The sequence below is a fragment of the Cetorhinus maximus genome, chromosome 8 (assembly GCF_964194155.1).
Source record: "Cetorhinus maximus chromosome 8, sCetMax3.hap1.1, whole genome shotgun sequence".
Classification (NCBI taxonomy): Eukaryota; Metazoa; Chordata; class Chondrichthyes; order Lamniformes; family Cetorhinidae; genus Cetorhinus; species Cetorhinus maximus.
Genome location: NC_135886.1, coordinates 16,823,654 through 16,851,222, shown reverse-complemented (window position 1 = coordinate 16,851,222; position 27,569 = coordinate 16,823,654). Strand labels below are relative to the sequence as shown.

The 27,569-nt window shown below is 42.7% G+C and overlaps 1 protein-coding gene across 3 annotated transcripts in view; it reads right to left on the bottom strand.

Annotated features, from left to right (window-relative positions):
- Positions 1-5,242: 5,242 nt before the first annotated feature.
- slc16a4 (solute carrier family 16 member 4) overlaps positions 5,243-27,569 on the bottom strand; it is a 157,073-nt gene continuing 134,746 nt past the window's right edge. For all 3 annotated transcript variants that reach the window (XM_078546507.1, XM_078546509.1, XM_078546508.1), the window contains exons 8-10: positions 19,222-19,433; positions 15,659-15,752; positions 5,243-8,318 (exon numbers count right to left, since the gene is read on the bottom strand). In XM_078546507.1, the coding sequence (XP_078402633.1) occupies positions 8,065-8,318; positions 15,659-15,752; positions 19,222-19,433 (560 nt within the window). In that variant the 3' untranslated portion in view covers positions 5,243-8,064. The remainder of the gene's footprint in view (positions 8,319-15,658; positions 15,753-19,221; positions 19,434-27,569) is intronic.

Sequence of the window (27,569 nt, the reverse complement as noted above, 5' to 3'; positions counted from 1 at the left end):
AGCCATTTTGCACATGACAAATTCCCCAAGAGGCAATGAGATGAATGACCAGTTAATCTTTGAAGAATGTATATCTGACAGTAAACCGTTCTCATTACTGCTGTGAGTTTGATTTGAACGCACAGCTCTGACTTGGAGTGCAACAAACTGAGCTAAACTGACAGTTGTAGGTCGGGCTTGAATGAGCAGTGTTTCAGAGGAAGAACCATCTACATTTGGAGATGGAGTAGATTTGGGCCTGACAGCTCTTGCCGAGAATTAGACCAATGTTGACGTTATACTCATTATATTTAATCCTAATGGGAACCCTTGGACATTGATGGAGTTGGGTCCAAAGCTATTTATGTACCGGCAGGAATTTTAAAAAACGGTTTTGGTTTTGCAGATACATTACTGAGTTGGAAGAAATTTTGACTCTTCCAGGATTTGAGTTGCAGAGTGAAGGAGAGAGTGTGATGGAGCTCTGAGAGCACAGGAACCTCCATACAGGTATGAGAGAAAAAAAAAACATTTGAAGGGATGTGCTGAGTACATTACGACAGATCAGAGTGCAGCCAAAGCTATTCAGTAGCTGTTGGCTCGCATAGCCCACATGTTCCATAGTCATTGGTCAGATGAAGGTAACTTGGTGGATTTAGTTGGACCATTGGCAGAATCTCACTTTTTTTTCTCTTCCATTTCTGCACTTGCTGTCAGTCTGAAAGTGTTTCTTAAAAGTTTAGCAGCATCAGGGTAGTTATGCTCTATGTATGCAAACTATAAGATCATAAGACCTTAAGACATTGGAGCAGAAGTAGGCCATTCGGCCCATCGAACCTGCTCTGCCATTCAGAGAGATCATGGCTGATCTGATAATCCTCAACTCCACTTTCCTGCCTTTCCCCCATAACCCTTGATTTCCTTACTGATTTAACAATCTGTCTGTCTCAGCCTTGAATAAACTTAACGACCCAGCCTCTACAGCCCTCTGCAGTAAAGAATTCCACAGATTCACTATCCTCTGGGAGAAGACTTAATGAGGCCCCTCAGTCCCATGTACATTTTATGCATTATGACACTAGTTGATTATGTCATCGTAATTACAATGCATGTGCAGTGACCTCTCTACACCTTTTCCTTCGATACAGGTTTGCAGAGATCTGTCACACAGGTTAAAGGTAAATTTCCAGTACTCGGGGTTCTTGATTGCTCTATTGGCACAACCAATATTATAAATACAACCATGTTGAAGGGGAACAAGCCTCAGTCCCTTCCTGAACTCTAGGGGTCATGCTGTAGACTACTTACTAGAGCATCAGAAATGAATCTGGAGAGGCTTGAACAAGAAATGGGGAGCATTGAGCACATTTTTGCGTAACCACAATATGTTCATGGACATTGGAGACAAATGACAAGGTAATAGAAAAGTCGAAGGTGTATTTTTTATTTTGAGGAGTCTGATGGCTGGCTTTGGAAAGGGTGCGGACAATGTTGGATGACTGTGATGGCAAGCATACATGTTTCCAAGAGGGAAAGCTAAATTGTCTGGATCTGATTTAAAAAAGGGCTGGGGAGCAGCTGGTGGGTGGAATGGGAAGGAAATAATAGTGTGATTAGGCTTGGTTTGAAGGGAGTCAAGTGGTAGAGTGGATAACCTCAGTCTGATTTCTTCACATTTAGAAACGTCAAAAGCGAGGATGGAGGAGTGGAAAGAAAATGGATGAAGCGATGGTGGTTTAGAGGAGGTGAGGGTTTCAGCAGCAGATGAGTCGAAGCAGGACAAAATGGGGTAATGATACGGAGGTGGAAGGTCAATAAATGAGAAATAGCTATATTCTGGAAGATGTAAACTTGTACCTGCCCTCAGAGAATGACTCCACACTTTTTATTACTGATTTTTAGCTGAGTGCAATTTGTAATAAAAAGAGCCACAATCTTTGTGTCAAAAGTCATTGCAACTAAAGCACCTGAAGCTGATGGAACTGGGCAAAAAATCTTTTTTTGTGCAGTGGAAAATAGGACTTTTTAAAAAAAAAAACATGTGACTGGGAGACAGAATCGTGGAGAAGCAGAAAATTAGCCATGAACTTCTGCTTTTGTCAGTGATGTAACTTTTTGGCTACATTTACACAGGTTAAAAAACAATTTAACAGCTCTATAAATGAGCTGACCAAGAAAGTTACATTATTGGCATTGTGTGAATCTACCCCCTGTGAGCTACAGAGTCCGTATAGTACTGAGCTGGTCACCAGCTGTGTGTGTTTCGAACTCATTCTAGTGAATAAAAATTCCTGGTTGCATGGTTGAATTCTTCTAGTTACATACGAATTAGGAGAAATTGGCCACTCGGCCCCTTGTGCCTGCTCCACCATTCACTAAGATCATGGCTGATCTGATTATAACCTGAACCCCACATTCCTGCCTACCCCCGATAGCCTTTCAGCCCCTTGTTAATCAAGAATCTATCTAGCTCTGCCTTAAAAAAACACTGCTTCCACTGCCTGTTGCGGAAGAGTTCCGAAGACTCAACCTTCTGAGAGAAACATTTCTCCTCATCTCTGTCTTAAATGAGCAACTCCTTATTTTTAATCAGTGGCCCCTAGCTCTAGATTCACCCATAAGAGGAAACATCCTCTCCGCATCCACCCAAGACCCCTCAGGATCTTAAAGGTTTTAATTAAGTCACCTCTTACACTTCAAAATTCCAGTGAGCGCAAGCCTAACCTGTCCATCCTTTCCTCATAAGACAACCTGCCCATTCCTGGTATTAGTCTAGTAAACCTTCTCTGAACTGCTTCTAACGCATTTACATCTTTCTTTAAATAAGGAAACCAATACTGTACACAGTAATCCAGATGTGGTCTCACCAATGCCCTGTACAACTGAAGCATAGCCTCCCTACTTTTGTAATCTATTCCCCTCACAATAAATGATAACATTCTATTAGCTTTCCTAATTACTTGCTGTACCTGCATATTAACCTTTTGTGAATCATGCACAAGGACACCCAGATCCATCTGAATCTGAGCTCTGCAATCTCCCACCATTTAGATAATTTTTTTTATTCTTCCCGCCAAAATTAACAATTTCACATTTTCCCACATTATACTCCTATTGTCAGATCTTTACCCACTCACTTAACCTATCTATGTCACTTTGTAGCCTCCGTACGTCCCCTTCACAATTTACTTTCCTACTTATCTTTGTGTTGTCAGCAAATTTAGCCACCATTCCTTTGGTCCCTTCATCCAAGTCATTTATATAAATTGTAAAAAGTTGACACCCCAGCACTGATCCCTGTAAGGTATTGTTTCAAACTTTTCATTATCAAAGATGATAGAACTAAAATGGTAGAACCCAAATTTGGGCAAGCTGTGCTTAATAATTTTCTTTTAGGCACCAGTGTTACCTCTGAATTCTTTCCACTGTGGTCAGCAGCACTGGCTGGGAGACCAGGGACACCTTAAACATGTGAAAGGTCACAGAAATTGGCAGCACTTGTGGCACAAGTCTTTCACCATTTAGCTGTGCTCATTCGCTTGAAAAGCGTTTTAATCAGCTTGGCAATAAATTTTTTTATTCTTTCACGGGATGTGGGCATCGCTAGCTATGCCAACATTCATAAGCCATCCCTAATTTCCTCTGAGAAGGCAGTGGTGAGTCGCATTCTTGAATGACTTCAGCCCATGTGGTGTAGGTACACCCACAGTGCTGCTAGGAGGAGTGTTCCAGGAATTTGACCCAGTGACAGTGAAGGAACAGCAATATAGTTCCAAGTCAGAATGGTGTGTGGCTTGGAGGGAAACTTGCAGGTGGTGGTGTTCCCATGCATCTGCGGCCCTTATTCTTCTAAATGGTAGAGGTCGCAGGTTTGGAAGGTGCTGTCGAATGAGCCTTGGTGAGTTGCTGCCGTGCATCTTGTAGAGGGTACACACTGCTGCCACTCAGCATCAGTGGTGGATGGGGTGCCAATCAAGCAGGCTGCTTTGTCCTGGATGGTGTTGAGCTTCTTGAGTGTTGGAGCTGCACTTACCAAGCAAGTGGGGAGTATTTCATCACACTCCCGACTTGTGCATTGTAGATGATGGACAGGCTTTGGGGAGTCAGGAGGTGAGTTAATCTCCACAGAATTCCCAATTTCTGACCTGCTCTTATAGCTGCAGTATTTATATAGCTAGTCCAGTTCAGTTTCTGGTCAATGGTAACCCCTAGGATGTTGATAGTGGGAGATTCAGCAAAATCATTGAATGTCAAGGGGGGATGGTTAGATTCCCTCTTGCTGGAGATGGTCATTGCTTGGCATTTTTGTGGTGTGAATGTTACTTGCTACTTATCAGCCCAAGCTTGAATGTTGTCCAGGTCTTGCTGCATATGACATGGACAATTTCAGTTTCTCAGGAATTGCAAATGACACTAAACATTGTGAAATTAGCATCGAAAATCCTTACTTCTTACCTTATGCAGGAGGGAAGGACATTGATGAAGCAGCTGAAGATGGTTGGGCCTCAGACTCCATCCTAAGGAATTTCTGCAGTGATGTCCTGGGACTGAGATGATTGACCTCCAACAGCCACTACCATCTTCCTTTGTGCCAGATATGACTCCAACCAACTAAGTGGAGAGTTTTCCCGCCTGATTCCCATTGAGTTCGGTTTTGCTAGGGCTCCTTGATGCCACACTTGGTCAAATGCTGGCTTGATGTCAAGGGCATTCACTCTCACCTCACCTCAGACCCTTGAAATGTATTTTGAATAGCCAGGGCCCAAGCACTGACCTTTGGTACTCCACTAGTTACTGCCTGCCACTCCGAAAAAGGCCCATTTATTCTCACACTCTCCGTTTCCTGTCTGCTAACCAATTCTCAATCCATGCCAGTATATTACCCTAAACCCCATGTGCTTTAATTTTGCACACTAACTCTTATGTAGGACTTTATCAAAAGCTTTCTGAAAATCTGAATACACCACATCCACTGGTTCTCTTTTATCTATTCTGCTAGTTACATCCGCAAGTTCCTGTAGGTTTATCAAACATGATTTCCCTTGAATTTAATTTCATAACTTACCCTGATGAGGTTTGAATACCTTCCTGTGTTTGCCTGTACATTACTAGGTTGCCTGCGTCCATTTGGCTGCCATACCTGCTGAGGGAATGGGTGGTGCAGTAAGCTTGCTGTTCATTTGGGTGGGACCCATCTGCCTTTTCAGGTGTTTAAAGATAAGACCCTTGGTGAGTATCATTGTTGGTGACTGAAATCCTGCCTAGGTCAATGTAGAGATCCTGAAGAGTTTCTGAATTCTTCTCTTCCTTTCTTACCTTCCATGAACAGAGACTTGTGACCCAGCTAAACCAAAGTGAAGTTAGAATTCCAAAGATATTTGCAAAGAATACCACCAAAGAGTAACTACTGACAAAATGACAGTTATGATATCTTGGAAATAGCCAAGGAATCATTGCTGATGCCACAAAATACCTCCAAGTGTGCAGCTGTTGCAATCTATTCACTTGCCATGTTGAGTGCAATTTAATATCTTATTACAGGCTGACTTTCAGCTGCTGTAAATATTTCAAATTTGTTTCTGTTTATTTGACATTTTAAAAATAATCCCCATGGGAAGTATTTTACATTATATATTGTAGAGCTTTTCTGGGAGATGGTAGGGCCCCCCAGATTCTAAATATGACAAACTAGTTGCAAAGATCTATCTAGTTTGTGTTGCACAGGAATGCTCAAACTTTATTTAGAAGTTTGATGAAGAAAACCCTGACCATGTAGAATATTGAAAAGGAGTAAAGAGGAGCCAATTCAGATAAATGGACCTAACCATGTCAATGTGAGTGATAACTCAGTATGAGAACATACCTTCAATCTATCCTGGGGCCTCCTTTTTGCAGAGGGCACCATTCATGAAGTATTTGAAGATATACTCCATTGGCCTCAGGCTTTATTTTGCAATTAGCTTAATTGAATGAATCAGAACCATAACATTTTGCCAATAACCCAGAACTGACACACTTCTCATGAAAAGATGAATTTTATTAAATTTGTTTTATATACAATAAAATCTATAATGAACTTTTGCCATGGTTTTAAAAGTATGGATCCATTGGGCAGAGAAGTAAATATGGTTGATGGCTGTTATTTTGGGGTAGATTTAATTGAAAATAAATGTTCTGCTTTTGAAACTGCCTCCAAGAAAGGGAGGAATTAGGTGTCATCGTCAATAATCTCAGTAATTATTTATAATGGATTTGTAGTTTGATATGTATGTTTATTTCAAAAATTATGTTTTGTGGAATTGGCTGTCATTGTATTAGAAAGGTCATCTATCAAATCTGGGACCCAAGTTTAAACCCAAACTTGGGATTGAAAGCCCTTTGACTCTGCTGGCTCTAAAGAATCAATGGGGAATGAGTTTGGATTGTTTCAATTTAATATCTTTTGGTGATGGCATGACATTGTCCCAAGCTGGTTTCTGTACCAGCCAAAGGATGGTTGCATCAGGAAATCCACACTGACTCAATAGGGATGCTTATTTAAATTCAGAGTGTAATTTATTGATGCTTTTTCTAGACTTCATTCCAAAGTTCTAATGCTGATCACACCCTATAGAAATTGCACATTGCTGAAAATTCTGTCATCCATAACCTGTGCCACATGCCCCCCTGATCATGTCTACCTCCACTAGTTCCTAACCTCCCGTACAATGAACTTGATCTTTATCCTGATTTTCAGGTCTGGCCCCTGCCCATTCTCTACTACCTCAATCCTAATCCAAGCAATTGGTCTTCCAATTTTGGCCTCCTTTGCATCCTTCACTGGTGACAGTTTTGACCAACTGAATTGTATTCCCTAAATCTCTCATGTGATGTTTTCTACCTTTTAAAAAAAAAACTAAATGCCTTCCACCTGCTTAGTAACTGGAAGCACTGAAATATCTGTTATGGAAGATGTTTATATGCAACTTTTCTAACTCTGCATCTAACTGTGTGGTAATTGACCTTGGAGCAATCCGTGCCACCATTAGGTGCTTGAAATGTGGAGAAAAACTACTTTGAAGACTTTGTAACAGCAGTGGCTAGCTGCAATAGTTGGATCACGAGCAGACATGGTGAGTACAATAAGACTTGATTATAGATTCTGTATCGGATGCAGTAAATGAATAAAAAAGGTACTTCCAAGAAAAAATTCGTTCAAGGCAACCGTTTGGCATAGTGGATCCTCTGACAGTATCCCAGCCTTGCTGCCTGACCTATCTGGGAAACATTTTGCCAAAATTCCAGAGGGTGATGTTTTTAGTGCTGTGAACTGTGGTGTGAATATTTAAATTCTGGAGTAATTAGCCAAAAAAGCCCTCCTTCCCTAAGCAATGTTCCCTGAATCCTGGGACCATTCCTGTTGAAGATTCTTAATAATGGGCACCAGCTATAAAATGATTTTGTTTGTGGTGAGAAAACTGAGAGTCAGGCTCCCTGAAGTGAGAGGGGGATGAGAGGGTGTCAATCCATTTTCCACTTGGCATAGTCCTGAACCTATTATATCTGATGTGGGGCTGAAGCACCTTTCAAATCAGGTAAACAGAGGGTTGTTGGGGTGGGGTGCATATTGGGAAATAGAAGTCCTTGCCTCTGGTTATGGGGGCTGTTTGAAATGGGTTTATGGCTCAAATAAGCACCACCTGAGCACAGCACAAAACCAAAAGCAACTATATTTTGACCCAAATTGGCAGCCTTACTTGGAGAAAGTATGACAGATGTGGGACATGAAATAATTGTATTGGTGCTGTTTGTTCTGAGACAGGTTGAAGGACAGTGTGAGTGTTGGAGATTCCTTGTTTGTAATCCAGGCACTTCCTGAACTTCATATCAGCAATAAATGCAAAATGTTTAAATTTGTTCCAGTCTTAATACTGATCTTCCTACTCCTCTGCCCAAAAATATTCACAAATATAATTTTAAGTGGATTGCATTGAAATAAAAAAGTTCAATCTTTAAATCTCGACTCGTGCATATCTATAAAATAAGGTGACTCCTTCCCAGTGTATTAGCGATTACAAATCCTTGTTGGGCAAATCACAGTCTCCTTTATACAGAGCTGATGTGCTCTAGCTTCTCAGTCCAAATATCGGATGGGATAATAAGTTGCCCATTCTGACACTCGGCTCTACAAGCCACGTTTGTTATTGTTTCCATCTTCACTGTCAGAGTCTCTGCTTGCTTTCTCGCCTTGTATCTGCGTGCAGTGGGCTCCAGAAATAGAGAAACAGAAGACAGCAGGTAGCACACACCAGCCAGGTAGAAAGAACAGTCATATGTCTGTGTGTAGTCATATAGCCAACCTGCAAAATTTGCAAGAGATGTTCAGTTTAACAGGTTTATTTCACATTGCGTTATTTCAATGCTGTCATCACCAGTTTTCCCATCTCCACTTAACAGAAACCGTCAACTAGTCCAAATCCCATTATGGAAAGGGCATTAAAGCTATGGAGTGCAACAGTGTAGATTCATTGGAATAGGAAACTGTATGAGGAGATGCTTTAGAAACTAAGTCTTTGCTACAAAGCCTGAAAAGTTTTACAAGTATAAAGAGCTTTGATGGACTTAATAGAAAAAAAAACTTTCTTCTGCTTTGGATCAGTGGTAAGGTGGTCATCTATTTAAAATCGTCAGAGTTAGGATAGAGGAAGGAGAAAATTATTTATGCTGATTGATCTCAGAGAGAAAAATGATTTGGAACAGGTTATGGTTAAGGTAAAGTGCATTACATCATTGTGGAGAAATGGAATTAGTCCTGTATTGATACAGGATTATGGAGAGCAAGCAAGGTGGCGGGATTAGTTTGGGAGTGATACAGGGCAATGGGAAAAGCATGGGGTAGTGGAATTTGAATTTGGATTGGAACAGGGCTATGGGAGGAGAGAGTGCAGAGGTAGGATTCATTTGGGATTGTGCCACGAGGAGACTGGAGAAGCAGAATGAGTTTGTGATTGATACAGGGGCTATGGGAGGCAGGTAGAACAACACTGAAGAAGCTGGACACTGTCTGGGACAAAGTCAGCTTGATTAGCACCACATCCACAAACATTCACTCCCTCCACCACTGATGCACAGTAGCAGCAGTGTGTACCATCTACAAGATGCAATGCAGGAATTCACCAAGGCTCCTTAGACAGCACCTTCCAAACCCACTACCACCTAGAAGGACAAGGGCAGCAGACACATGAGAACACCACCACCTGGAAGTTCCCCTCCAAGTCACTCACCATCCTGACTTGGAAATATATCGCTGTTCCTTCACTGTCGCTGGGTCAAGATCCTGGAACTCCCTTCCTAACAGGTGGGTGTACCTACACCACATGGACTACAGCGGTTCAGGAAGGCAGCTCACCACCACCTTCTCAAGGGCAACTAGGGATGGACAATAAATGCTGGCCCAGCCAGCGAAGCCCACATCCCGTAAATGAATTTTTAAAAAAAGGTAGTGGGATTAGTTTTGGAGTGATACCAAACACTGTGATGGTGCACTGTGGCACAGGCAGTGCTGCCACCCACCCAGTTTGGTCATGTATTCGAATGAGCTGTTGCAGTAGGCACCAGAGGGCAGATGTTATGACTGAGCAAAGCTGAGCGAGACTTGGCCATTTAGATTTTTATTGGAAAATACCTGTTCCACAATGCTGCACCCTGAAAGCATACTTCCTATTAAAGCAATCCTCAGACCATTCTCATTCATTCTCAGACTAAAACCCATTTTTGTTTTATTTATTATAGTACTGTTGGGTGTAAAAACATATTTATCATTCCATGCTTCAAAAATTTTAATCAGCAGCAGAGCAAAGGTTACAGTTCATGCTGTGATCCCATTTTCTGCCCAACCCCTGCACACACAACCCACCTCCTGTCTGATTTTAGACAAGACACTTAGAAACAAGAAATACTCCCCACACCCATAGTTCCTATTGACACAGGACCTCAAAAGGCCCATGCACTTATCTGAAATCCTACAGACCCTACAGGAACACACACCACACCCTGCAAACTGATGACAGCCTCACATTCTTCCTGGTTGACTGCAAACATCACCAGCTGCAAGCTGGTTTAAAAAAAAAATCTGAGTGTTGAAGCCCCAGGTTTTAATGGTCCATGGAAAATGTGGACAACCCTCAAAATGCTTGAGAATGGTCCAAGGAAGATATTTCTACTTGCTCCCTAAGTGGAACATCGAGGAAAAGCTCAAATTGTGACTGTAGCAATTGGAGTATGACCATTACCTGTGTATTGAACTTCTTCCCTGAGAAATCCATTCCTGATGGCATCACAACCATTCAAACTGTGTTAGCTGAAGCTCTTAAAATGGATTGCTGACCTCAACATCGAACTATAACTGCTTCCCAGCCATACGAATAAAATGTTCACGGGCTGATTGAAATAACCAGCACCAATTCTAAAGGGCAAGTTACGTCAGGCAAATTTAATAATCTGATGAAATAATGGTTCACTAATAAAGGAAATTCCATGGATTTTCAAAAGGCTATTGAGAAGGTACCATATTGGAGACTTGTTTGTATAAAATTAAGGCGTAGTATTAAAAGTGGAGCAGCATAGGTAGGAAGTTGGTTGAAGGATAGAAATCAATGCAAATGAGTGTTTTTCAGATTGGAGGGATGAGCTGCGAAATTATTTTCGGAAGAACTACACTTGGGAAAAGGACCACAACATCAACATTTTCAGAAGACCCAAAAATAGAAAACTTAGTTCATTGGAGATACTGTTGGTGACAGAGACAGGTTAGGAGATCAGGCAGATGTATGTCAATTATCTGCATTAAATCTTATCTGACATCTAGGGGTGATACATGTGGGGAGGAAGAACAAGGAGAAGGAATGTTCATTAAATGGAATAGCTGTAAAAGGAGGAGAGGAGCAGAACTACACAAATCTTTAAAAGTGGGAGGGAAGTTGTTAAAGCTGTAAAAAGCGTAGAGGATCTCTGGTTTTATTAATAAGTGTATAAAGTACAAGAGTAGAGAAGTAATGCTAAACCTGAACAACTGTTTAGGGAGAGGTTGGAACTCTGTGTCCAATTTAGACAGTTTTATCTTTGTCTGTTAAATCGAAGTACCTGCCCAACTCCCTTTTTAAAATTATTTATGGAATCATCTTCCACCAGCTTTTCAAGATGGAGCCTTCCAGATCCTGACAACTCCTTTTAAATACAGTTTAAAGTGAAATGTTGACACTAACAACAAGGAATAAAGGTCCATATTTGCACCACTGGTGTGCCTTGTAGTAAGATTTATGTTGAATTTTAATCAAAAACAAAATAAAAGTCTGAGCTCAAATCCTGATCCTATCTGCTGTCTATCTCTCTTATTTTACTGTAAGAAAAGAGTATCATCTGTGTTCAGAGACATACAGTAATTTCTTGAATTAGTGCCCATTCTGGGTAGATTTTCAAGCCCGGGTTTCATAGCATCAGATTTCTGTATTTGTGGACGGGTTATTTCAGTTGCTGTAAATGTATTTTGCAATAGCAGCACCGTGTAACTTTCCATTCCCACTCATTCACATGTTAAGGCTGTGTGCTTCCAGGAATGCCAGACTCCCAAATAGAAATATTTTTAAATCACTGATTTAATGTATTTGACATAACTTAACTATCTCTCCTCCTTTGTGTTGCCTCTGGCCTTAATGATTAGAGGTTTGGATATAAAACCAGACCAGTAGAGGGAGACAGAATGTCTCTCAACCCATACTGACCATAATTAGTATACATCTAATTTCTCTCTCTCTCTCTCTCTCTCTCACACACACTCTTTTTCTACCCCCCTTCCTCCCCCAGGAAGAGTAAAATGATCACTCCCTACCCCCAACTGACCTTTCATGTCTCCATCTCATCGTTACACCAAGGCTATAGGATATTATGCAATAGGCAGGAAATGTTGGCACTTTGGAAAATTTCGAACATAGGTTTAAAGCTGGGGCAAAAGTACTGTGGGATTACTGGGGCTTATATTTATGATTCGCAAACATCAAAACTAGGATATGATTTTTTTTCATAAGATAGACAAATGAGGCTGTTCACCCCATCCAACGTCATCTCAATTCATCCAAGCTCATCCTAACTCCTCCAGACCCACCACCTCAGCCCCCCTAGTTGTTTCTCTTAGGGTTTATGTCTCCATTCCCACACTTGGGGAACAGACCAAGTGTTGAAATACTGCCCACAACATCAATTTATAATGCTGTGATTTTTAACACAAGCTATTTGACAGGACCAGGCTGTGTTGAGGATGTGGGTTTGTGTTCAGGATCTGGATCTGGATCAGGTCGAATTTAAGCTGGGATGGGGTTGGATTTGGATCGGGTAAGGTTTGTGTATGGGATTGGGGAGAAAGCTTCCTATTGCACCCCTGCTAGGCAGAGTGAAGTCGTATCAACTGTGAGCATGTGAAGGTAATGGGCCTTTAGCCCCAAACATCTCCAGGACAACAGGTGATAAGATTCTAGAGAGAGCTGATCACAATTTCACCAGAACTTGTTTCCCTGTGTAGAGAGAGTAATATTTAAAATGCTGTCATCAATCCACTAAGGACCTCTGAGTACTGAGTCTGACCCATTTCTCTCTGATGTAGCACCTTCCTGATTATTTAAATTCCTATTGCTGGGATTTGATGAGCGGTTACAGATTAGTTTTTGTGTTGTCTTTTTGTTAAATATGTTCAATTAGAGCAAGGGATAAAAAAATCACTCATTCTATCAAAGTCTGTCTCACTCAGATGCTAACTGTCCTATTTTATACTCGCTGCAGTTCCTGTTCTAGTGTCCACTTGCCTGCCCAGTAGCCCTTTCCAAAGAATTCACATTCTTTGAGTACAGAAATTTCCTCTAAAATCCTTCTATCTTTTACTAGTTTAACTTTATAGCTTTCAGTATTTTATATTCCTCTGAGGACCCCTTAACCATCTTTCTGCAGAGTTTGAGTTTCCATACTCTTTACTCATAGCTTCAGTCTAGGCTCAATTTAATTGTCCCCTCTGCATTCAGCTTTGTGTTTGCTGTGATGGGACCAGAACTGAACACATTATCCAAAGTGTGTACAGGTTCAAGCAGTAGACGTTTCTGACCCTTTCAATGTTGTGGATACACTGGGTGAGCAGGTCACCTATTCCTGAGGTCAATGCCTGCAGCCCATTTTCAGCTTTTTTAATTTGGTGATTAAAAGTTGGAAGGGACTGGAAATCTAACCACAAGACCTGGTGACTTAGCTTTCCTCTCGAGCACAGAATTGCTAAGTGTAAAAGGAACCCCAATAACCAGAGACTGCTGAACCTTTTCCAAGTTTAGTTGACCGCACAAGAGATCGTTGTGTTCAGTTGTGGTCACCAGACTACAAAAGGCATAAGGCTGAGAACTGCTAAATCATAAAAGTTAGCTCTGTAGACTGGTGTTTTATAATTACCTCATATTATATCAATAAACTGCAAGTTCACTGTCACTCCCAGGCCTCTTTATCCAAGGCCTCTGATCATTCAACTTCACTCATTGTAGCTTTCTAACACTGTGGCATGCTGTACAGTCAATTTAATTTGCAATTAGTATGCCCAGTTTGGTTTCAATATCCAAGTCATTGGGTTTCCAAACCTCTTAATTTAAATAAAAATCTTTCATATGTAATTTTGCCCAAAGCTTTCTGAAAGAACAAATAAGCTATATCACAGGAAGTCCCACAATCCATTTTATTTGTAACATGCTGTAATTTACTGGTGTAGAAGAAATAGACCAGTTATTTTCCAGTTACAGGGCATACTTTGGCTGGGCTAGTATATGGTCTGCAAGCTGTAGGAGAACAGGGTCTCCTGTAACCGAAACCCAGCAGAAGTTGGCACCTTTAGAAAGGACAGAATTGACAATAATACCAGTCTCTGTGGGACGAAGAGTAAACCGCAGCCTGTAACTACTTGGAACCAACCTCCCATTACCGTGAATCGGGGTGAGACTGGATTTGACTCATGATGAATCATGGCTGTCAGCCAAACAGCCTTTACACCTCTCCAATTACTTTATAACTAATGAACGAAGGTGTTCAAAGAACATGAAAACCTCTAAGCAGAAATGTCCTGGAGAGTAATCTTTAATTTCTGGAAAAGGGGTGGGTGGTGGTGGTGGGGGCAGGGGGTGAGTAGGGAGGTTGGGATGGAGTGGGACCCTATTAGTACAGATTATTTTCATTTCCAAGAGATGGGCTGAATTACATCAGCACCATTATAAAGGTCTAATTTTCTGTCTTTCAGTTTCTCTAAAATGAGAGATGCACATTAATATTCGAGTCCCTGTCAGTATATAGGTCTCCAGCTCATTTATATTACATATTCTGTCTGTACAGAATGGGTGCTAGTCTGTTATCTTGTGTCATTGGCTCTGAGTCCAGTAACATTTAATGAGTTGGGTTCTATGCAGATCTGTTTATGGAAAAGTGTGGCTGACATCATACTTACATTTAGGCAATTATTTCACACACACGCACATGTACCACACTGGGTTTTAGATCCCCAAGTAACTCATTCATGTAAACTCTTGAGAAATATTTGAAGATAATCGTTAACCTATTTCACATTAATTGGTGCTCTCCCAAGAGCATTAGCCCACACAGCATATCCCTCTGACTCAATGCATTAGGTTATCGGGTTATCAACAAAAGGGAATGGTGAAGAAGGAGGTTCATGGTCAGAAGAAAGACAGATTGGCAACTGATTTAAACACATGGAGTTGGATTAAGAATGAGGTGAAAGAAAATAGATGACTATTAAAAGCAAAGTGAATGAGTCTCACTCCAAATAAGTGAAACTTGTTAGACTTGCTCTGCTCAGAGTCCCCTTCAATGTAATGTGTATCATGATTTATATGTCTCTCTCTGTCCCTGCTACAGTCTGATAGAGCTCAATAACTGTGAGACTAAGAGTCATTGTGTATGATACACGAGTAAGATTCCCGGTGATTTGAGTTGCTGTGTGTAAGAGGAAATGAGTGACAGGGTAACCAGCTCTCTAACTCTATGCATTGACATAGTGATATTGTCACTGGACTGGTAATCCAGAGACTCAGGCTAATGATCTGGGGACTTGGGTTTGAATCCCACCATGGCAGATCGTGAAATTTGAATTAAATAAAAATCTTAAATTAAAAGTCTGATGATGACCACAAAACCATTGCAGGTTGTTGTAAAAACCCACCTGGTTCACTAATGTCCTTTAGGGAAGGAAATCCTCCATCCTTACTTGGTCGGCCTCTGTGACTTAAGACCCACAGCAATGTAGTTGACTCTTAAACGCCCTCCAAACAAGGGCAATTAGAGATGGGCAATAAATGCTGGCCTCGCCATTGATGCCCACAACACATGAATGAATTTAAAAAAAAACATAGTGGTGGATGCTTGATCAGTGTTTAGAGAGAACACCCTGTGGGTATGCTGGTTTCCTACCACTATCTATTTTGAATAGGAGGATCTTCTAGTACCTGATAAGGATCGGGTATAATATCAATGCAGACAGTTCTACTCTTAAAAATAGCTTAATTCCCCGAATGCTTGGTATTGGTTACTTTCAATTAAGGAGACTGTGTTAGGGAACATTATATGTTGAGGAACGTTGATTATTGGGATACAGCGCACATGACCTTACCTGCTGCTGGAGGTCCCGTCAGGCAGCCAATCCCAGCAAAAAACATTGAAAAACCCATTGAACTTCGTACTTTTGTCACACCCACTAGGTCAACCTGTAGAACACAAAAATTGCAAAGAAAGCAAATTGGTACAAGCAGATCCAATTGCATATAATTGCCTACATGTGGCTTCAGACACTCAGTTGTAACAAACAGCTATAAAGTCACAAAAAAGGAATAAAACCGGACGGACCACCCAGGCATTGACCTAGTCACTGGAAATGACAACAGCAAACTCAGCCCTGTCGGCCCTGCAAAGTCCTCTTTACTAACATTTGGGAGCTGGTGCCAAAATTGGGAGAGCTGTCTCACAGACGAGTCAAGCAACAGCCTGACATGTTATCTGTAAGGTATGATTCTGTGAGGATTAATGTCCCAGACACCACCATCACCATCCCTGGGTATGTCCTATCCCACCGGCAGGACAGACCCAGCAGAGGTGGTGGCACAGTAGTATACAGTCGGGAGGGAGTTGCCCTGTAAATCCTCAAAATCGACTCCGGACCCCATGAAGCCTCATGGCATCAGGAAAAACATGGGCAAGGAAACCTCCTGCTGATTATCCACGTACTGCCCTCCCTCAGCTGATGAATCAGTGCTCCTCCATGTTAAACACCACTTGGAGGAATCACTCAGGGTGGCAACGGCGCAGAATGTACTCTGGGTGGGGGACTTTAATGTCCACTACCAAGAGTGGCTCAGTAGCACCACTATTGACCGAGCTGGCCGAGTCCTAAAGGACATAGCTGCTAGACTGGGTCTGCAGCAGGTGGTGAGGGAACCAACAAGAGGGAAAAACATACTTGACCTCATCCTCACCAACCTACCTGCCACAGATGCATCGGGACATGACAATATTGGTAGGAGTGACCACTGAACAGTCATTGTAGAGACGAAGTCCTGGCTTCACATTGACGATACCCTCCATCGTGTTGTGTGGCACTACCACCGTGCTAAATCGGATAGATTTCGATCAGATCTAGCAACTCAAGACTGGGCATCCATGAAGCACTGTGGGCCATCATCAGCAGCAGAATTGTACTTGAACACAATCTGTAATCTCATGGTCCAGCATATCTGGCATTCTATCATTACCATCAAGCCAGGGGATCAACCCTGGTTCAATGAAGAGTGCAGGAGAGCATGCCAGGAGCAGCAGCAGGCATACCTAAAAATGAGGTGTCAACCTGGTGAAGCTATAACACCCAGGACTACTTGCATAGCAAACAGCATAAGCAGTAAGTGATGGACAGTGCTAAGCAATCCCACAACTAACGGATCAGATCTAAGCTCTGCAGTCGTGCCACATCCAGTTGTGAATGGTGGTGGACAATTAAACAACTCACTGGAGGAGGAGGCTCCACAAATGTCCCCATCCTCAATGATGGAGGAGCCCAGCACATTAGTGCAAAAGATAAGGCTGAAGCATTTGCTACAATCTTCAGCCAGAAGTGCTGAGTGGATGATCCATTTCGGTCTGCTCTGGAGGTCCCCAGCATCACAGATGCCAATCTTCAGCCAATTTGATTCGCTCCACGTGATATCAAGAAACGGCTGAAGGCACTGGATACTGCAAAGGCTATGGGCCCTGACAATATTCCGGCAATAGTACTGAAGACTTGTGCTTCAGACTTGCCGCGCCCCTAGCCAAGCTGTTCCATTGCAGCTACAACATTGGCATCTACCCGGCTATGTGAAAAATTGCCCAGGTATGTCCTGTACACAAAATGCAGGACAAATCCAACCCAACCAATTACCGCCCCAACAGTCTACTCTCCATCATCAATAAAGTAATGGAAGGGGTCATCAACAGTGCTATCAAGCGGCACTTGCTTAGCAATAACCTGCTCACTGACACTCAGTTTGGGTTCTGCCAGGGCCACTCGGCTCCTGACCTCATTACGCATTGGTTCAAGCATGGACAAAAGAGCTGAACTCCTGAGGTGAGGTGAGAGTGACTGCCCTTGACATCAAGGCAGCATTTGACCAAGTGTGGCATCAAGGAGCCCTAGCAAAACTGGAGTCAATGGGAATCAGGGAGAAAACTCTCCGCTGGTTGTAGTCATACCTAGTACAAAGGAAGTTGGTCGTGGTTGTTGGAGGTCAGTCATCTCAGTTCCAGGACATCACTGCAGGAGTTCCTCAGGTTAGTGTCCTCGGCCCAACCATCTTCAGCTGCTTCATCAATGACCTTCCTTCCATCATAAGGTTAGAAGTGGGGGTGTTTGCTGATGATTGCACAATGTTCAGAACCATTTGTGACTCCTCAGATACTGAAGCAGTCTATGTCCAAATGCAGCAAGACCTGGACAATATCCGGTCTTGGACTGACAAGTGGCAAGTAACATTCGTGCCACACAAGTGTCAGTCAATGATCATCTCCAACAAGAGAGAATCTAACCATCGCCCCTTGATGTTCATTGGCATTACCATTACTGAATCCCCCACTATCAACATCCTGGGAGGTTACCATTGACCAGAAACTGAACTGGACTCGCCATATAAATAATATGGCTACAAGAGCAGGTTAGGTCAGAGGCTAGGAATAGTGCGATGAGTAACCCACCTCCTGACTCCCCAAAGTCCACCATCTACAAGACACAAGTCAGGAGTGTGATGGAATACTCCCAACTTGCCTGGATGAGTGCAGCTCCAACAACACTCAAAGCAGCCTGCTTGATTCGCACCACATCCACAAACATTCACTCTCTCCACCACTGAGGCACAGTAGCAGCAGTGTGTACCATCTACAGAATGTACTGTAGGAATTCATCAAGGCTCCTTCAACAGCACCTTCCAAACCCATGACCACAACCACCTAGAAGGACAAGGGCAGCAGATAGATGGGAACACCACCACCTAGAAGTTCCCCTCCAAGTCACTCACTATCCTGACTTGGAAATATATCGCCGTTCCTTCACTGTCGCTGTATCAAAATCCTGGAACTCTATTCCTAGCAGCACTGTGGGTGTACCTACACCACATGGACTGCAGTGGCTCAAGAAGGCAGCGCCTCACCACCTTCTTAAGGGCAACTATCGATGAGCAATAAATGCTGGCCTAGACAGCGAAGCCCACATCCCATGAATAAATTTTTTAAAAAATCATTATTATCTGTCAACAATATGACATCAGATTGTTGAGTGAGCTAGCCTCATGAAGAGAGTTTCAGACAGAGGCTCCAACAGCTTCTGTGTAAATGATGTCACTGGAATGGGTCTGGAGGGAAGAGAATTTGAAATGGTGGATTTCCTCCCTGTGAAAAAGTCCTAATTCCTTCAACTCGGGGATACTTCTACTTCTAAGATTGCAGCATACAGATTGCACTATTACTGAAAAATTGCTTCACGTAAATAGGCTCACAGCAGGCCCTCATGCCAACTCCTTAAACATTTGTTCGCTAATTCCGCAAAGCATCACTTCTAGGCGACATTTTATTTCAACAGATATTTAAGGAACTGCCTTGAATGGAGAAATTGAAAAGACACCGTGCAGGTATGAAGAAGAAAAGCTGGTGATTTACCAAGACAGGGAGCAGCAGAGCCATGTATCCACCACAGAACACAGCAAAAAATATGGCATATGTCATCAGCTGAGCATAGGTGGTTGCCAGTGGAGCCAACAGGTTGGAGAGGCCGCACAGGAGAAGATAAGCTTTGTGGTAGTGGTACTTGCTCGCATAGTTCTGGTCAGCTATCCATCCTGAAGCAAGTTGGGCCACAGTCTCGGTTATACCTGAAAACACAGAGCACAGGAGCACTCTTACAACAACAACCTGCAATTACACTGTACTTTTATACAATAAAACATTTTGAAGCACTTCACATGAGGGTAGTAAGACACTGAACCAAAAAAAAAGAGATAAGGGGGCTAAAAGCTTGGTCAAAGAGGTAGGTTTTAAGGATCATCTTAAAGGAGGAAAGTGGTGGAGTGCTTTATGAAGGGATTAACATTGGCCTTTTAGCATCTTTCGTATCATTGAATTTTGACTCAGTTTGTTTCCTGTCTGATTTTCTACCTCTGCTGAAGTTGCTGATTTTCGCTGGGGCATGGGTTCCATGGGCACCACATTGTACCTCATCTCTGCCATCCATAGCTCAACTGGTCGCACTTGCTTTTGAGACAGAACATTGTGGGTTCCAGTCCTATTCAAGAGACTTGAGCACAAAATCCAGGTTGGCACTCCTTGTAAGGACAGCACTGAGGGGGAGCTGCACTGTTGCAAAGGGCAGTACAAAGGAATGAGATGTTAAACCAAAGCTACATCTGACCTCTTGGACGGATGTAAAGAAATTCTATGGCACTATTTCAAAGAAGAGAAAGGGAAGTGTCTTGGCCAACATTTATCCCTCAATCAACATCATTATTTGTTGAAGCTTGCTGTGAGCAAATTGACTGTGACTACACTTCAAAACGACTTCATTGGCTGTAAAGCACTTTGGGATGCCCTGAGGTTGTGAAAAGCACTATATAAATGCAAGTCTTCCTTTTTTTCTTCTTTTTATCCAAATGACTGTCCTTCATTGTAAGCCCCAATGAGTTTTAAGAAACTGTTCAACAATAACTTGCATTTATAAAGCATCTTGGAACTTAGCAAACCACTCAGAGAGCTTGACAAAGCAGTCACTCATTCACCAAGCTGTAATAAGGAGATGGTTACAAAGGGTGAGCTAAGGGGAGGTAAAATATATAATAGAGGAGACTTTTGAAAGAGGAGAACTGTGTCAAGAGACAAGCTAAAAGAAGCAAATTCACACGTGCGCACTGTGACAACTGAAATTTTTTCCATAGGAACTGGAGGAGGGCATCTGTCCCCTTCAGCCTGCTCCACCATTCATCAGATCCTGGTTAATGTGTACCTCCATCCCACTTATCCCCCTTTGCTTCATATCCCTCAATACCTGCACTCAATAAATATGATAGAAGGAAGTTTGAAGAGGGGAATTGGGAGCGGGGAGATGGGAGAGAGGGAAAGGATGGATTGTGAAATTAGATTCTACTGCTGATTTCTTGGTGTAAATAAAGCTGTTTGCTTGGATTTAGCACAGAGCATTTGAGCAGGTTAGAGCCTGTAAATTCTGGCAGTGGACCAAAGGTTAGTGAGTTCTTCTGGCGAGAGCAAGAGGACGGAAATGCATGAGTGCCAGATACAAAAGTATTCCAGCAATGAACCAAATTGTAAACAGCAGGGCACAAGTGAAGTCAAACAGGAGAGCAGAATGTAATGAGGGAATTCATTACCTTTGAAAAGTACAAAGAGGAGAGGACTAGAATTATTCTGTGGGTGAGTGAGCGGATGCCTCAGCAGCCTGGCCCTGACCCTGCCCACATCAGGAAGGATCCAGGGTCTATAGACTCAAGGCTTCCCAGTGAGGTGTGGAAATCTGGGTGAGGAAATAGAAAAAACAGACTTTTCCCCGTGATAGTTCTTCAATCTAAATAAATGTTGATCGCTGAGCACACTGCCTTCAAACCTTCTCATTTCATCTTCTAAAGTACACAGCAGCCACATGATGACAATCAGCATGACAACTTGTATTTACACATTGCCTTTAACATGTTAAAAAGTCCCGAAAGTCCAAAGGCGCTTCACAGGAGAGTAATGAGATAAATAATTGACACTGAGACAAAGAGAGAGACATTAGGACATCTTGGCCGAGAGGAAGGTTTTAAAGAGCATCTTAAAAGAGAGGGAGATCAAGAGACAGAGGGTTTTAGGGAATTCCACAGCTTAGGACCCAAGCAGCTGAAGGTAACAAAGCCATGTCTCATCTTTTCCTAACAAAGGCTGATAAAAACAATCTCATATCAGCTAAATGATCCCAGCTCTCATTAGTCTGCATGGCTCAGTACAGTCTGCTAACATTTACTAACAGAGTCCATACCTGGCTTAAAACTAGTCAGCAACTGAAGCGATAAAACAACCTAAGAATTATATTGTCTTGTTTCCATTTGGGTCTTGTTTTATTGATTCATGGGATGTGAACATCGCTGAAAAGTCTAGCATTTATTGCCCACGCCTAATTGCATATCAGAAGGTGATGGTCTTGATGGAGAGCCATTGCCTGGCACTTGTGACACGAATATTACTTGCCATTTATCAATTCAAACCTGAATCTTGTCCAGGTTTTGCTGCAATAGGATTGGAGTGCTTAAGTATCTGAGGAGTTGAGAACAGAACTGAACACAGTGCAATAAAGGCCAATAAGTCCCCTGGACCTGATGGGTTGCATCCTTGGATATTAAAGGAAGTAGCTGCAGAGACAGTGGATGCATTGGTAGTAATCTTCCAAGAATCCTTAGATTCCGGAAAAGTCCCAGAGGATTGGAAAACTGTCAATGTATCACCCTTATTCAAAAAGGGAGGGAGACAAAAAACAAGTAACTATAGGCCAGTTAGCTTAACATCCATCATTGTGCATAATATAATCAAGCAGAGTCAGCATGGCTTCAAGAAGGGGAAATCATGCCTGACACATTTATTACAATTCTTTGAGGAGGTAACTAGTAGGATAGATAAAGGGGAACCAGTAGATGTAATATATTTGGATTTCCAAAAGGCGTTCGATAAAGCACCGAACGTAAGGCTACTTAATAAGATAAGAGCCCATGGTGTTGGAAGTAGTATATTAGCATGGATAGAGGATTGGCTAACTAATAAAAGACAGAGAGTTGGGATAAGGGGGACATTTTCAGGATGGCATTTTCAGGATGGCAAGCTGTAACTAGTGGAGTGCCACAGGGATCAGTGCTGGGGCCACAATTATTTACGATATAAATGACTTGGATAAGGGGAGTGAATGTACTATTGCCAAGTTTGCGGATGACACAAAAATAGGTGGGAAGGCAAGCAGTGAGGATGACACACACAGTCTATAGAGAGTTATAGACAGGTTAAGTGAGTGGGAAAAATCTGGGCAGATGGAATATAATGTGGGAAAATGAGAGGTTATGCACTTTGGCAGGAAGAATAGGGAGCTGATTATTATTTAAATGGATAAAGACTGCAGAAAGCTGCAGCACAGAGGGATTTGGGGGTCCTCGTGCATGAATCACCAAAACCTAGCGTACAAGTTCAGCGGGTAAAAGGGAAGGCCAATGGAATGTTGGCCTTTATTGCAAAGGCAATGGAGTTTAAAAATAAGGAAGTCTTGCTAAAACTATACAAGGCACTCGTTAGGCCATACCTAGAATACTGTGAACAGTTTTGGTCCCCTTATCTAAGGAAAGGTATACTGGCATTGGAGGCAGTCCAGAGAAAGTTCTCTAGGTTGATCCTGGGTATGGAGGGATTTATTATGAGGAGAGGTTGAGCCTATACTCATGGAGAGGCAACCGGCAACCTTATTGAAACGTATAAGATTCTTAAGCAGCTTGACAGGGTAGATGCTGAGAGGTTGTTTCCCCTTATGGGAGAGTCTAGGACCAGAGGGCATAATCTCAGAGTAAGGGGACACCCATTTAAGGCAGAGATGAGGAATTACTTCTGAGGGTAGTGAATCTGTGGAATTCTTTATTGCAGAGGGCTGTAGAGGCTGGGTCGTTAAGTATATTCAAGGCTGAGATAGATAGATTTTTAATCAGTAATGGAATCAAGGGTTATGGGGAAAAGGCAGGAAAGTGGAGTTGAGGATTATCAGATCGGCCATGATGATCTCATTGAATGGCGGAGCAGACTCGATGAGTCAAATGGCCTACTTCTGCTCCTTCGTCTTATGGCCTTATGGTCAATCATTAGGGACCATTCCCACTTCTGACCTTATGATGGAGACAAGGTCATTGATGAAGCAGTTGGAGATGTTTGAACCTAGGAGACCACCCTATGGAACTTCTGCAGAGATGCCCTGGGCTGAGATAATTGACCTTCAACAACCAGAATCATCATCCTTTATGCTAAATATGACTCCAACTCCTTTCCCCCTGATTCTCATTGACTTCAATTTTACTAGGGTTATTGCAACATAGGTAGGGAAAAACTGTTCTCATTGGTGGAAGGTTCGAGAACGAGAGGGCACTGATTTAGGGAGGTTGATAAAAGAAGCAATGGTGACATGAGGAAAAACTTTTTTACGCAGTGAGTGGTTAGGATCTGTAATGCACTGCCCGAGAGTGCAGTGGAAGAAGATTCAGTCATGGTTTTCAAAAGGCAATTGGCTCATTATCTGAAGAGAAAACATTGCAGGGCCTTGGGGTGGGGTGGGGGGGGTGGAAGCATGAGAGTGGCACTAGGTGAATTGCTTTTGCAGAGGGCCAGCACAGACACGATGGCCTAAATAGCCTCCTCCAGTGCTGTAGCCATTCTATGGTCGGTCTAATGCTATCTTGGTGCCAAGGATATTCATTCTAACCTCATTTTTGGAATTCAGCTCTTGTCTATGTTTGGACCGAGGTTATGATGAGGTCTGGAGCCCAGTGACCCCAGGCAAAACCCAAACAGCATTGGTGAGCAGATTATTTGTGAGCAAGTTCTGTTCCGCCTGCTGAGTTTACAGTTGACCATTAAATACTTGTCAAAAGCCGTGCTGGAGCCTTAAACTCATCCTGGGGAACATGGAACAAATATACCATTTCCCCTAGTTCTTACAGAAGAACATAAGAAGTAGGAGCAGGAGATGGTGATACAGCCCCTTGTGCCTGTTTCGCCATTTAATACGATCACATCTAATCCTTGACCTCAACTCCACTTTCCCACCCAATCCCCATATCAATTGAATTCCCTTAAGAGTCCAAAAATCTAGCAATCTCAGTCTTGAATATACTCAGTAACTGAGCATAAACAGCTTTTGGTATAGAGAATCCAAAGATTCACAACCCTCTTGATGAAGAAATTTCTCCTCCTTCCAATCCTAAATCACAGTTTCCTTATCCTCAGACTGTACTCCTAGTTATAGACTCTCGAGCCAGCAGAAACAGCCTCTCTGTCAAGCCCCCTCAGATTCTTATTTGTTTCAATAAGATCACCGCTTATTCTTCTGAACGCCAGAGAGTATAGTCCCATTTGATTCAATCCCTCCTCTTAGAACAACCTTTTCATTCCAGGAATGAATCTCATCAATTTCCTTTTTTTAAACAGTGAGGAACAATCAGTTTTTCTATTCTACCTACCTCATGGGCAAAACTGTTAGCTCGACGGGCAGGTGCGCGCCTGACCAACTCGAGCGTGAAATAATGCGCATTCACATCAGGCGAGCGTCCTGACGTCAACGCGTAGTTGCGCGATACTTCGGCCGGTGGGCGTGCGCCAGTCAGCAGTGGACCCACTGACTATTAAAAGGCCTGTTAAGGCCATTAAAGAATCAGTTAAGTAAAATTTTTTGCTGCCCGTTCAACCTTATGGACGGTGGGCAGGTGAAAAGGCCAAGCGGCCTTTGCAGTTTTTTTGGAAACCTCATCTATGGGCAGGATGAGGTGTCCAAAAGCAAATAAAAATAAAATAAAAGTTTTAAAATTTAATTAATAACCTGTCCCTGCTCATGTGACAGAGTCACACACGAGGGGACATGCTTTATTACATTTTTCAATTCATTATTTTTTTTTCCAAAAACTCTTCACCTCCCTGAGGCAGCCCTGTGCCTCAGGGAGGTTCTGAAGCACGCACTCTTGTGCATGCATGAAGTTTGCGCTTGGCCCGCTCACCCTTCTCCCCCCATCCCCCGTTTCACGCTGGGCCTGCCAGCGTAAAATCGCCTTCCGGCCTCAATCGTGGGCAGTGGTCAGCTTCCTAACTGCCCCCGTCCGGACCCGCTTGACATGGGCTAAATTCTGCCCCATGCTTCCCCACATTATATTCAACCTGCCCTTTTCTTGCCCACTCACTTAATATATCTACATCTCATTGCAGTCTCTGGGCCCATTTTGCCTCAAAGTGAATAGTTTTGAGTGGGTTAAAACTTAGTCCTTTGCACCCTCCTCATGCTTACTTTCCTACCTAGCTTTGTATCATCAACAAACTTGGACAGATTACACCCACTCCCTCATTGAAATCTTCATTATAGATTGTAAATAATTAATTAATGGCATGGACACGATTGGCCAAATGACCTCCTGTGTTGTATTTTCCAACTTTTTATGAATAGCCTCTTGTGTTGCACCTCCCCTAGTACAAGAAATCTCACAACTACATTACCACATTTAACAAAAATTAATTTGTGCCTCGCTTTGGCCACATATTCTTACTTGATTTGGGTCAGCATTACTGACAGAGTGCTGCACTGTCAGAAGGGTTTTACTAGGGGAGTACTGCACTGTTGGGGTGGGCTGTGCCAAGGGAGTGCTGCACTGTCAGAGGTGCAGTCTTAAAAATGAAACCTATCTGCTCTCACAGCTGGGTGTTAAAGATCCCATGGCGCAAGTTTGAAGACGATCAGGGGAGGTTTCCCTGCTCTCCTGGGCAGTATACCTAACTGAAACAATGCTGCCAAAAACAGGTTACTTGGTCAATGATCTGCTAGTGGGACCATTTTATGAACTGCAATAGAGTCTCTGTGATAAAATGATTTGTGCAAAGCCCTTCCTGAGTACATGTGGCAAATGTTTCCTTCTTAACGTGAGAAACATGGTGTTTTACATTTTTAAAAGTGTGCTTCATGACCTCAAAATGCCTCCCATCACACAATGGCTTTGTGTCTTTGTCTGTGAGGTGGCTAGTAAGACATTGGCAGATTTGCTAGTCAAAGGTTGGAAAAAATTGGACCTAAACCCTTGGTCCTCTCATGCTGCAGCTCGCAGGATTAGAGTTGTTTGCTGTGCCATCCTGGCACAGAACATGGCAGAGTTTTACAACAGGCAGTGTCTGTGGGGCATACCCTGCCAGTTTGTAACATAGAGATAGAGTCAGCTGTTACCAGTACTAGCCTGGCTCTATGTGGGTAGAAATTCAAAAACTAACATGACACAAAGTTGAAAAGTCACAGTCACGATTTTACTTTCTTGCCAACAAATCTTTGGGGAGGGATCAGTAAAAGCTGCACTGCCAGCTTGAACAATCCCCAATGAGTAAAGGTGTAGCTCGTAGTATCTGTGGCTTTGGTGCTGGTGAGACTGGGCGTCTAAAGCTAGATTCTGCACAATTGCAAAGGGCTATTGTTATCAAAATATAAAACCTATAGCATGGCCTCACCTGGGTCAGTCTCAGCCGAGCCTGGGTCAGTCCTAACAAGGCCTAGCCTGTCAGTCTCAGTAAACTCTTGGCCTGGGTGATACAGTTTCAGAAGCTGACTGGAATTGTGTGAGAAAAATAAAACTTGAAGATTTTAAGGGGAGGCAAGAAAATGAGTTGGAGAGTTATCCAACTTGAATTTGATCCAGTTAGAGAATCTTGGAGCAACAAAGTGACTGAGGGATAGAGAGTGAGAGAAGGTAATACAAAATCAGCTGGAGAAGCTTTCATTTTGCTAGGCAACCATATGAGAAGTAGAGCTGAGGCCAAGCCAGAAAAATGAATGGCTTCTTTTTACAAAGAACAGATTTTAAACAGCAGCATTTGAGCCTAAACAGATTTCACATAGGGAGAAATTCAGGCGTAAACACGCAGGAGAACAGAAGAGTCATTGTGTAAGCAGGATTGGGCCAGTTCCCTGGGCTGGTATTTTACGTCAGAGTATAACATGGAATGATCCAGCTTAACTCTAACCCCTGTAGCAACTCAATCACTTAGCCACAGACTCTGTTGAAACCCTGACCTGTGTTGTGTTGCCATGTGATTGCTATTCTTCTCAAGTGGGTGGACGGACAGTTAACTGCAGCACTCAGCGCAAAGTGACTGTTATTATGCTAGGCACGTACACCATCAACAGGATAAAAGAAGAAGCAATCATAATGCAACTCACACCAAGCGCACATCCTGCCACCAGTCTGCCCAGGATGCCAGTT